Source organism: Calonectris borealis, chromosome 1, assembly GCF_964195595.1.
Source record: "Calonectris borealis chromosome 1, bCalBor7.hap1.2, whole genome shotgun sequence".
NCBI lineage: Eukaryota > Metazoa > Chordata > Aves > Procellariiformes > Procellariidae > Calonectris > Calonectris borealis.
Window position 1 is genome coordinate 147,468,527 of NC_134312.1, and position 13,012 is coordinate 147,481,538.

Below are 13,012 nucleotides of genomic sequence, written 5' to 3' on the forward strand. Positions count from 1 at the left end.
CTTGTGTCACGCTGACCCAACCAGTACAGAAACTCTTCCAAAGAAATAATAAAGGAAAAAAGATTCTCCGCAAAAGGAGGACAGAGAAAACACTATTGAAGATCAACATCTTGTAATTTAGCAGCCACTGTTTACATAAAGAGATGACATGGTAACAGTAAAAGATATTCAAGACGTGCAAGTTTTTCTAGCCTAACTGAATTGTATACACGTGAAACAACAGAGCAAGACTTGAATAAGCAATACACAATAAAGTGTAACATATGGACTAGTGTTCCAAGAACAAATGGCTGTCAGTTATTGCCTAGTCAGATGCAATCAGTAGTGTACAGAATTAGCAGAATGCTTTTGCATACGTGTAGTGTCTTCTGATTCTTACTGAAATGATTTGTCTTTCTGATATTTTTGGTCAAATCAAGGGCTTATAGTCTTTCCAATATACACTGATTACTGTTTGTACAAAAGACTCTGCTAAGTGCAGTCACTGATTAATGAAGTGGACTGACAATAATTTGTGATATATTTAGGACAAGTATAAGATGCATTTTCTTCATGGTAAATGAGATCTCCCCACAGGAAAAAGAAAAATTGTTTAGATACCAGAAAAGTATTTTGATTTCTCTCATATTCAGTAGTATGCGTATATATATACACACACACACACATATATATATACACGTTTGTTGTTCTACTATGATGATGTAAAATACTTCAAAACCATGTTTCCCATGTTAATTACACACTATATTAAACAAAAATACTAGGCAAGCATTTTAATCTGGAGTTCATAGTTTCTTAAACCTAGAGCCTATTGTTTATTCTGAAAGCAAGTTCTCATACAGAGTAGGTTTATGAGATTTGAATCGCTTGTTTCAAGTCATCTGATGAGTCTATGAACTAGCTACATAGTGAAGAGGAATAAAAAGATTCTTAAGTATAGAGGTATAATGAATCATGCCTATTTATTAGTCATCCTAATGAATACGTGCAAATTATTCTGCAATAAAGTTATTTTAACAAATTGGAGAACACAGACATATGTCAGTTACTGGGACAATTGCACAGTTTACTGTCAAGCAATTCTAGTAATTATTTAAATTGGTGATTAGATTTCACATCAGCTGAGATATTTTAGAATTCCTTGAACTTCCAGCATGGAAATTTACTGTGTATAATTACATTACTGAGAAATACTCATACAGTAAATGAATATGCAAATCTCTTTATTTAGCAACCATAATGCATCTATATTTACTAGCTTATCTGTTTACACATGTTCATGCTGTTTGCAGAAGGCTATTAGCCTTACTTTTCAACTTGTTTTCTAGCAAAAAAGCCAAATTTACAAGAAAGGAGTGAGATTGAACTGCTAAAAAAAAATAGCAGGATTAAAAGAGTTTTTTAGGGTGCTTAGCACAAAGAAATTACAGTCCATGACTATGGCTCCCAGCAATGCTTCTTAAACACTGTCAATTTGATTTCTCAAATAAAGTCAGCAAGAAAATACTAAAAACCTTTTAAAATACCATTTTTCATATAATTCTCTCATAAAAACATTTTTGTAAAGTCTTGCACTTTTTTTTTTGTTAGTTCAAGCTATAGATAAAGCATAGATAGTAATTTTAAGCTTATTAGCAAAATTACCTAAACTCACACTATGACCATTTCTTGCTGTACTTAAACTGCATAGGTGTTGAGCAGAGGCCATACCTTTTTTCAGAAACTTTTGCCATCATTTTTAATACAAGCATAGTTGGTCAAAGTTCTAATATATTTTTAAATAAGCCTTCATTAACGCTATGATGATAGCATTAATGATAGCAATAGTCTAACACATTTTAGGCTAGGAAACCCCACAGACAAAGCTATTTTAAAAGGTAAAGCCCTTCCTTTTGTTTAAGGAGAAACAGAAGTCCACCAGGAGAGCAGGCCTTCCTTCAAACAGCCAGAGAAAATGCTTAATAAACCTACACTTTTCATTTCGCAGAAGGAAGCTGAAATATACAGCGTAACTCAGAAAAAACACAGCATAGCTCAGGATGAAGTATTTACTGTACCATATTATTCATTGAGAGAGTTCCCTGTAGCAATTACAAAACAAACTATAAGATATTGAACTTAAGAAAATATAAAACATGGTCAAAGAAACAGTAAAGCAGGGAAGACATAAAATTGGATGGAGTAAAGAAAAAGACATATAAGCAAATATAAAGAATGGTTATAAGAGGACCAGAATTTAAACTTAGATTCTTCAAATTTTCCCAGACATTCACGGCTTGTAGTGCCCATAGCAGACACGTGAGTATAGTGTTGCTCTCAAAAAGATAGATACAGAGATAAGATACAGAGGGTAACAGTATCCCACCCTGGAGCAAATCACACAACTCTCCTTGGGCACAGAAGCAATAGCTCCCATGTTAAAATGTTCAGTTCCTTCATGGTCACTTTTATAGAATCATTCCCAAGATGAAAGAGAATTTCACGCCACCTCAAAGGAAGAAAGTTATTTAGCTATGGAAAACTCAGGTATAGTAATATGGCTTGTATAAGGCAACAAGAGAAACTTGTGCAGTTGGAGACAGAGTGTGGATTCTCTTCAGTCCTATTCCAAGTTTTGCAGAAGACAGAGAATCCAATGATAAGACACAGTCTTCATAGCTCAGAGCTTCTTAAGCAAAAAAAAAAAGAACCTTCAATTTTAAACCTTGAAAAGAAGCCACACTAAAAGGCAATAAAATTACTCCAACTAATACAGTGAAGAAAAATCCAGTGTTCCAGTAATTCAGAATGAATTCTCTTCTCTTGATATTCTCAACCAACGGATGTTTTAAGAGCATTTCTGCAGAAAAGCAGTATCTATCCTGACAGATAGTTTTTGACTGACTGTCAAGAAAAAGAAAACAGAGCAATTTATACTAGAAAACCGTAAGAATCAGTTCTCAGGTACAGGTAAAAAGTTTAGAAACTTTTCAAGGAAAGCTTTAAAATGTGCTGATAATAGAACCAGAAGTATTAAAATGCCTATCTGATTTTCCACTGATTCATCCCTGAATGGACACTGGCTCACAGGATTAAAACTGTTTTCACATTTATAACTAGAGGATTCAAATTTTCATCTGTGGAACTCATAAAACACTGTTTCAGTAGAGCACTATATGGTTAGATGGATGAAGATAAACATATACATAAATTTCCCATTCTCCGAGTCAGACTTTTAAGAAAAACATACAGCCCAAAATAAGTATATGCAATTCCCAGCAGCCAACAGAATTATTTCTGAAAGCATTCTATCATTTTCCTAAATTTGACTTCCACTAAATCGGAGCCAAACTGACCAAACTGTCCAACTGAACACTGTTTGAATTAATCTATGAAAAAGGTCTGGACTTAAAATATCCACACTGTCCAGAAAATAAAATCAGTAACAATCTATGCCTAACATCTCAAACTGCAGCACTCATTTGAGGAAGGACTAAGCAGTAGCACGAAGAGAATGGGAAGAAAACTCCCTACAACACCAGAGTACCTTAGCCATTATTTTGATGTGGAAGGAATAAGGTAATTAGCAATCTCTGTCACTAGGTATAAGCATCAGAAGATTTGCAAAATAACCAGTCCACTGAATCCATGTCCACTATTCCCTTGATAAATAGAAAAAGCTGGGCTCTCCAGGATCATTTCTCTCAGAAACACAAGACTGACACTGTCTCCTTTTCATGGAAGGAGAAGACAGTCATCCATTTACATCTTGAAGAAAAAGTAGATCCCCATCAATTCCTGAAAGGAGTGGTACTTGCAATTAAAGGCAGGTTAGAAATTGCATAGAAATATTTAAGTGATTACCTCTCCTATAAAGACAACCATAACACAATCCATTTTTTCTTCAGGGGACAGCTTATCAATAAGGGAGTGGAGAGTTTCTGTAAGGTAAGACTTGACTTTTCTTTTCACTGTAGGTATTCCCATTACAATGGAAACTGAAATCAAACAAACCAGAAATGTACTTTCAGTGATTTCATACACAAGATAGAAAAAAAAATCTTATCTCGAAATAAAGCATTGCTTAAGAAATGCAAAGAGTTAAAAGATGGAGATAACATTAATTAAAAATAGTTTAAAAATACACCACCCATAAGCAGGAGCATGATTAACATAATCGCCACCAACACTCAGAGCAAACACAGCAAACAAAAAAAAGGAATCCTAGACATGCCAGGCTATTGCATAGGTAATAATCAACAACCATGGTATTAACCAGATGAGGTGCACCAAGACTTACAGAGTTATTAAACTCCCTAACTTAAGTTTTATTTTCAAACTGGCATAACCAATATTTAACTTCTCAGAAGTCGTCTTTTAAAATGACACTGCTGAAAAAAACACTATTATTTTCCTTGCACCTGATTTGGGGTCTTCTAGAAAAACAAGTCCAGGTCATCAGAATTGCCCAGAAATTCCTCACTGAAATCTCTTATCCCTGTTAAAAGCACCTCAAATGCAAAGCAATCTGGCCCCAGCTACAACTTTATTAATACCATCTTTCAGCTGGCCATTGACTCCCACATTCCTTATCTTTCCCATAGTCTTTCTTCTGCACCCCACCCCATACCCAGGGCTGGCTACCTACTAGAAACACAGCAGATAGCAGCAGGAACACAGTAAAAGGATAAAGCAGACTTCATGAAGTCAGCACCAGCGTTCCAAGCCATCTGTGTGGAATGATTTACCACATCATAAATACATAAAATCAAACAACTATCAAAAAATGTTGTTTATCCTTCCTTATAGAGCCTGCTTTGCCTAGCAGCTACACATTAACAAGCTCTGAATTTAAAAAACAAACACTCAAAAAGCACAATGACCAGGAAAGGGGAAGACAGGAAAATAATTTTAACTCAGAATTTCTTCCCACTTTGTAATTAAATAAACCTGATTCCAATTTCTATTTTGTAATTTCAAACTTCTGTCGTATATTCCCAGTGGGATATAATACAGGCTTCACTTGAAACAATAAAGGAATATGAGTCTTTTCTTTCCTGAATAACAACATTGATATAAACAGTATTTATAGTCAGAAAAATAACCCTATGGCTTGAGTCCGCACATTTGTCACACAGGCATGCCTTCTGTTAAAAGAATGAGCAATCAAACTTAGTGAAGTAAGGAAAAAAATACAGGCCCTGAGTAACTAATGCTTCTTTCAAAAGCAAGGAGGGGGAGAAAGTTAAAAAAGAAGGGCCTAGTGGACAATAGCACGAGCCATTCAAGTCAGATGCCACACAGAGAAACAAGGATTCATTGGTGAGGCCTTCAAGCTTAGAGACACACACACACATATGCTCTGAGATATATCAGCTTGGTTGGGCTTTATGCTATTTATTTTCTAGAGCTCAAAAGTAGGATTCCACAGAGCTATCCTAATGACCAAAGCTCAGAATTTGTGAGGATAGAAAAAAAAAGGGGATCAACAGTATTGCAGCACAACAATGATTTTTTTTTTCCCCTCCAATGAATATCCACGTTTTATTAATGCAATTATATCTGATTATCCTAGTTCTCCCAACTCTTAAGTTATACATTGAAATATATTGTTCAAAAAAGAAGAAATATCAAATCTAAAATAATTATATCCATGCATGGTTGCCCCACAAATCTGAAAAGCCAAACGGATATGTCCATTAGCAGTTCAGAATCTGTTGTTCGTAACCTTGAGCTTTGTTCGCTTTTACTTAGTTACAAAAAATTCATCCAAACTAAATGCTTTTTAGTGTGTACCTTAACATGGGATGGGATGTGATTGAGATTATGCAGAAAAGAGCAAAGCTGAAGCCAAACTCCTTTCATCTTGGATTCAGTGCGAATTCTAAGAGATATCAATATCACACAAGTTAAATGAGATGTCCTTGATTACCAAGTAATGCAGTAAATTATATTACTAAACCTAGAAAGTCGTCCAGATACAAAACATAAAATAAACATCATATCAGCATACCTCCTGTCCTTCCAAGGCCAACCTGCACAGAAGGTTGAAGGCTTCCTTCATTTTTCAACAAATGAGGCAAATGGTAATAGATATTTGGCACTTGAAGAGATTTTCTACTTGTTAGCTCTTTTAACAATTTCAGTGTCTCATCTGCAAATATACATGAAATCAGTAATGTAGAAATCAAACAATATGAAGTTTTACGCAGTGGTAAATAATACAAAATTCCAAGCCTGGTCCTAACTGAAGAACAGAACAAATAATGCATTTTACTGAGGCGTTATATCTTGTGTACAAAGGAAGTCTTTTCTTGGTCTATTTTTTTAAATAAACTATGGCCAAGATTATTTTCCACTCGGTAACTTTGCTATAGATACAGTTAATACTTACCTGATCACACAAGACTTAGTGTGTAATCACAAAAGTACAGAATGCTCCATCTATTTAGGTTGGTTCCCCGCCCTCACCCCAATGAATCAAAATGGGAGGCTTATTTACCTAGATTATTTTTTATTTACACTTACAGAGCTCATCACCATGTAGTGATGCTACTAAAAATAAACTTTTCAAATAGCATTAAATATACAAGTAAGATTTTGAGTATTTCTGCAATAAAATGAATGCTAACATGAATTTAATTTAGTCCATTAGAGTGCTTAAAATAATTCTTGCTCTTTCTAGAATAACTGCCTCTCAGGATGTCCAGGTGGCTCTCAAAGTTGCAAATAACAGTTTTTAAATTCCCCTGCTGTGCATGTTGATTTTCTTACATCAAGTGTGAAAACAACTCTTATTTGAAATGACAAATATGATAGCATATGGACCTTTGAAAACTTAGGGGCTTTACAATATCAAGTTAAGTAAAAAACTGTACTCATGGTTTCTGAGAAAAAATTGAATTGTGCAGAAGTGAGAAAAGTAATGCCATAAATGTCATTCCTCTCAGATTCTGAGTGTAGCTTCTATAAAGCTGGAACAGTTTTGCTGTGAGTTTTGTTTTTAATATTTATTTTTGGGTGAAACGAAATTCCTAACCACTTGTAATCTTGAAAAATGCTTTGTAAATAGATGCTGTAAGTAGAGATGCTAATTTTGATAGATTCCAATTCAGGTACATTTTACTTTTCCTGCTAACATCTCCTTTAGCTTCTACTGCAAAAGCTGGACTAAAAATTCTCTCAAAATATGACAACTCTTTGTATGAATGAATAATGATTTACATAAAACAATCTGGAATTCTTTCAGCTTCAAACAGAGCAAATACTAAATAGTATTATGTACAGTTAAGTACATTAAACTTAATAAAATCTATCTAATACTAAGTTCTGAGCACAAAACCTCAGGAATTCAGACTTCAGCTGACTTCCCATCATGGCTCCACATGAAAAAAAGAGGATGTCCCAAGTGAGATCCAGACATGGTAGAAAATTTAAAATGTGAATCAGTAACTTCAGCTGCATCAGAAGAGAATAACTCCCTATGACTATATTGTCTATAAGCAAGCTAACTCATTTTTAGAAATAAATGTGGTAATAACTTAATCATAAATCCAGTATCAAACTTACATGACTTCCTCTATTGTTGTTCACTTTAACAGCAAAAACACACACAGAAGAGGAAGGCAAGAGTCACAGACTACATTAAATGTAACCTTTATCCATACCATTCCTGCAGATCCAGGGAACTAAGAATTGAATAGGCCATTAGTGTCAGCCAGAGCAATTCATCCTTAATATCAGCACTGAGGGCTTATAGTTATAACCCTCCCCCCCAAAAAAAAATTCTAGAGAAGATAGTAACTCATAGCACAAATACAAGTAGATAAGAGATTCAAAAAGCTTCATCCAGTTTCTTGATTTGCAAAAATCTTTGGGTTTATATTCCTTATTAGGCCAATACAGTGAAATTTCTGCAACCTACCAAATCAGACCTCTTGCCTAAAAGTACAGGGATCTTGTTAGGTCGTGCAGAGTAGAAATTAGAAATTAGAAAGGCAAAAGCCCAGCTAGAACTCAACCTGGCCACTGTTGTGAGAGACAACAAAAAATGCTTTTACAAGTATATTAATGACAAAAAGAGAGCCAAGAGGAATCTCCATCCTTTATTGGATGCCGGGGGGGAACGTTGCCACCAAGGACAAGGATAAGGCTGAGGTACTCAACGCCTTCTTTGCCTCAGTCTTTAATAGTCAGAGCAGTTATCCTCAGGGTACTCAGCCCCCTGAGCTGGAAGACAGGGGCGGAGAGCAGGATGAACCCCCCATAATCCAAGAGGAAGCAGTTAACGACCTGCTACGCCACCTGGACGCTCACAAGTCTATGGGGCCAGATGGGATCCACCCAAGGGTATGAGGGAGCTGGCGGAGGAGTTTGCCAAGCCACTCTCCATCATTTACCAGCAGTCCTGGTTAACTGGGGAGGTCCCAGACGACTGGAGGCTCGACAATGTGACGCCCACCTACAAGAAGGGCCGGAAGGAGGATCCGGGGAACTACAGGCCGGTCAGCCTGACCTCGGTGCCAGGGAAGATCGTGGAGCGGTTCGTTTTGAGGGTGCTCACGAGCCATGTCTGGGACAACCAGGGGATCAGGCCCAGCCAGCACGGGTTCATGGAAGGCACGTCCTGCTTGACCAACCTGATCTCCTTCTATGACCGGGTGACCCACCTAGTGGATGAGGGAAAGGCTGTGGATGTGGTTCTACCTGGACTTCAGTAAAGCCTTTGACACTGTCTCCCACGGCATTCTCCTAGAGAAGCTGGCGGCTCACGGCTCAGACAGGTGCACTCTTCGCTGGGTAAAAAACTGGCTGGACGGCCGAGCCCAGGGAGTTGTGGTGAATGGAGTTAAATCCAGTTGGTGGCCGGTCACCAGTACTGGGCTCAGTACTGGGGCTGGTCCTGTTCAATATCTTTATCAACGATCTGGATGAGGGGATCGAGTGCTCCCTCAGTAAGTTTGCAGACGACACCAAGCTGGGCGGGAGTGTTGATCTGCTGGAGGGTAGGAAGGCTCTGCAGAGGGACCTGGACAGGCTGGATCGATGGGCCGAGGCCAACTGTATGAGATTCAACAAGGCCAAGTGCCGGGTCCTGCACTTGGGTCACAACAACCCCAGGCAACGCTACAGGCTTGGGGAAGAGTGGCTGGAAAGCTGCCCAGAGGAAAAGGACCTGGGGGTGCTGGTTGACAGCCGGCTGAACATGAGCCGGCAGTGTGCCCAGGTGGCCAAGAAGGCCAATGGCATCCTGGCCTGTATCAGAAATAGTGTGGCCAGCAGGAGTAGGGAGGTGATCGTGCCCCTGTACTCAGCACTGGTGAGGCCGCACCTCGAATACTGTGTTCAGTTCTGGGCCCTCACTACAAGAAGGACATTGAGGTGCTGGAGCGTGTCCAGAGAAGGGCAACAAAGCTGGTGAAGGGCCTGGAGCACAAGTCTTATGAGGAGCGGCTGAGGGAACTGGGACTGTTTAGTCTGGAGAAGAGGAGGCTGAGGGGAGACCTCATCGCGCTCTACAACTACCTGAAAGGAGGTTGTAGCGAGGTGGGTGTTGGTCTCTTCTCCCAAGTAACAAGTGAGAGGACGAGAGGAAATGGCCTCAAGTTGCACCAAGGGAGGTTTAGACTGGACATTAGGAGAAATTTCTTTACTGAAAGAGTGGTCAGGCCTTGGAACAGGTTGCCCAGGGAAGTGGTTGAGTCACCATCCCTGGAAGTATTTAAAAGACGTGTAGATGAGGCGCTTAGGGACATGGTTTAGTGGGCATGGTGTGTTGGGTTGACGGTTGGACTCGATGATCTTAGAGGTCTTTTCCAACCTTAATGATTCTATGATTCTATGATTTTATGATTTATTTGTTATTCATTTTCCATCTAGAATAGTCAAGAGTAACTAAAGCAATAATAGTGTGATTTTAAAAGTTAACTTCAAAACTGGTGAGTAGTGTGAAGGCATTCTCTAATATTGCCAAACACAGCTCTCAGTAAACTTGAGCATCGGCCTCCGAAATGGGTAAAAACTTATGGAAGACTTTACCAGTTCAGCATTTAATCACTAGTTATTAAAACGGACATTATCTGTACATTTTACAAATCGTCACCAATACCTTAGATAGCCTGATCTTCCAGCTGACTTTTAAACATGTTTTAATTGCTTCAAGTTCATCCATTTCTTAAACGTGTTTGCTCACCTTTCCCCCCAAGATCTATGACAATAATTTACATAATGTCAAAATATATTCAGTATGTTAAATAAGTAACCAGCTAGGCGTGGAATAAGTATTCAGTCCCTAAAGTCATAAGAATGAAGACTGGGTAGATCATTAAGAATAGAAATTGGAAAAAAACAAAAAACAAAAAAATCCCTACCAGATATAAGGTATTACAGATTTTTTATTTGCTCCGCTGAACACTTTCATTCGGCTTTCTTGGTATTAATTTCTTATTCTACAGTAATAACAAGAGATATTAGTAGTGCAGAGTTATAAAAAATAGCTCAATCACAGTATGTACCTGAAAAATTATTCATTGCATTCTTACTCCCATTTGTTTCTGCTACTGCACGCCTGAACTGCTCCAAGATAGCGTTCAGCTCAGAAGAGCGTTGCAGAGTGCGATGCTCAGCTATACGAAGACGTTCCTTCAAAGCATGAAACTCCCGTTGATATGCAATCAACTTTTCTAGAGAGAAAAAAAGATGATCTTGGTTATTTTTGGAAACAAACACCTACAGAGAGACCCAACAAGGGTCAGGGACTGCTCAGCTATGCAGCACCTAAAATTCAACCAAGGGCACAGCCCAGCACTATCCCACCTGAGTTAGGCACCTTAGCATTTACACAATGTATAGAGGGAAAAGTGAGCTGCACCAGACAGTGATGCAAAGCAGGCATTGAGGGGGGTATGCCCCTCACTGTAGCCACAGACAGGGGCAACCTTTGAGTCCGCATTACTCAGCACCACAAGGCAATTCTGAATCTTTTCTTGGAACAGATGCCCACAAACCCTTTCTTTTAAGAAGCAGAACAGGAGTGGTGCCTTACAAAAGCACAGGTTATGCCTTTTGAAAGCCTCCTATGAATACTTTGTAAGAATGAGTGGAATTCGACGGTATTTCAGACACACCAATTTTCAAACCCAAGTTTTAACTTAATGATACTGTCAGTGCCTACAAGAACAAAATTTTGACCAAAATCCTGCTAATGTAGATACATACAAGTATTCTTTGAAAGGAGACCAAAAGGGAGAGGGAAACACCAAAACTCATTTGCTGATATGTTGCCTATGCCCTTGCCACACAGCAAAGTATCTCTGGTTTGTGCATCTTTCCTTCTTCCTATTGGTCATTTCCTCGAATCTCCTGCTCACCGCCATCAGTCTCATTCAGCTAATCTACAGATACGGACTGGACCATGTAATCAATATTCCAACCACACGGCTGTCATCTATAGACATATCTTTTTTATTATTTACCTATCCATTCCTAGCCTTTTAGTATTGCAATGGTAGGGAAGTAGAAGCTTTGAAAGCAATTTGAATCTCTTCCTGTTGCTACATTACAGTATCACATGGAGTAAAAAAGGAACTACAGTCAACTTTCCCTTGTTAATAATGCTGCATTTCCTCCAACTTCTTTCAATTTACATTTATTTTCCTTTTTGTAGTTGGGATGTGCTGTTCTGATTATGTTTAGAAAACATAATTAGCTAAAATGCCCTCTGTTTTGAAGACAGAAAAATGAAAACCATAGTTCACTACCTCTTAAAAACATTTCCCTTGCCAGCCTTACTTTCCTTTTTTCATTAAAACCAAATGGTTATTGCTTTTGTGCCAACAAACCCAGAACACAGATGCTGGCCCATGATACAGTGCTAGGCACACTACACACTGACAACTGAATCCAGACTGCTATTTGAAACAGGACTTGGTGCTTTAGTCAGCAGTACTGAGAAGGCCTGGAAAATCTTCTGGAGTTTCTGGCATGAAGGACATTCTTACTTGCCAATGATAACGCGAAGAAATTAAAGACTGCTTGGAACCATGTCTACCAGTTACAGTAAGGTTACAAAATATTTTAACAGCTAAATGAATATAGAATTGTATTAGTGTAGACGCCACACAAATATGCGAATTATACCCCCTCCCCAAAATGAATGGATGATGGCAGGTTATACAGATCCCTGTTAATTTCTGTCTAAACAGGGAAGAACAGGTGAGAAACCAAAGGACATGCAAGGTTTTACTGAGGGCTTCTATAGCAGTGGATAGCCTTAGAAGCAGCCTGTAGCATCAGGTCTCCCGTCTTGTCTTTCTACATGGTACAAGACAGCAGACAAACTTTGGTACTTCTGTTCTTCCTACTTTGAAAAGGCTAAACTCGTTTGTGGCAGAGTCTGTGTTTCTCTTGGGAAAATGGCGAGAACCCTCTGGAACCTGTGGTTCAGACTCCAGCACCTCAAGTAGGATGAATTCAGGTCTTCCTCTCTTGACTTGGATAAATTATTGCAGAGTCCATTTCTCTTCCTACACTTACTAAAAGATATCAGCACATCACACACAGTGCTCCGATGATTCTGGTGCTCTAAGGAACAGCAGAGGCCTAGAGGGAACAATTTACCTAGGAATATGTCAAACAGTGGAGAACCACAGTACTTCCCCTGCCACCTCCACCTAGCAAACTCCATAATGCTAAATCAGAAATATCTTACTACTAAGCTTAGTTTAAACAGAGATTAAGATTTTTCTACCTCCTTAATTTAGGTAAGTAGTACATAAACTGGCATTATAGGGCCCTTGTAATTCCACAGCAAATTAAAATTCTGTCGTGAAACCACAAGAAACTTAGGGGTCAACTGAAAAGGCAGTTTTATCACGTGAAGAAATGAAAACTGTAGTTTCGTATTAAGAACTACCAACAAAAATCCCTTACTGAGGAGATGATACTTTCAGAGGAGGTGGCTGTTATATAATACCTTTAATTTACAATTAATATAATATGTCAAAAATAAAAAAGATACTTAGTTAATTTATTT

At 38.4% G+C, this 13,012-nt stretch overlaps 1 protein-coding gene across 7 annotated transcripts in view; it reads right to left on the minus strand.

Annotated features, from left to right (window-relative positions):
• Nucleotides 1-13,012, minus strand: part of MGAT4A (alpha-1,3-mannosyl-glycoprotein 4-beta-N-acetylglucosaminyltransferase A) — an 87,071-nt gene that overhangs the window by 38,504 nt on the left and 35,555 nt on the right. For all 7 annotated transcript variants that reach the window (XM_075135109.1, XM_075135082.1, XM_075135116.1 and 4 more), the window contains 3 exons: nt 10,494-10,661; nt 5,993-6,133; nt 3,844-3,977 (listed from right to left, as the gene is read on the minus strand). In XM_075135109.1, coding sequence (XP_074991210.1) covers nt 3,844-3,977; nt 5,993-6,133; nt 10,494-10,661 — 443 coding nt within the window. The remainder of the gene's footprint in view (nt 1-3,843; nt 3,978-5,992; nt 6,134-10,493; nt 10,662-13,012) is intronic.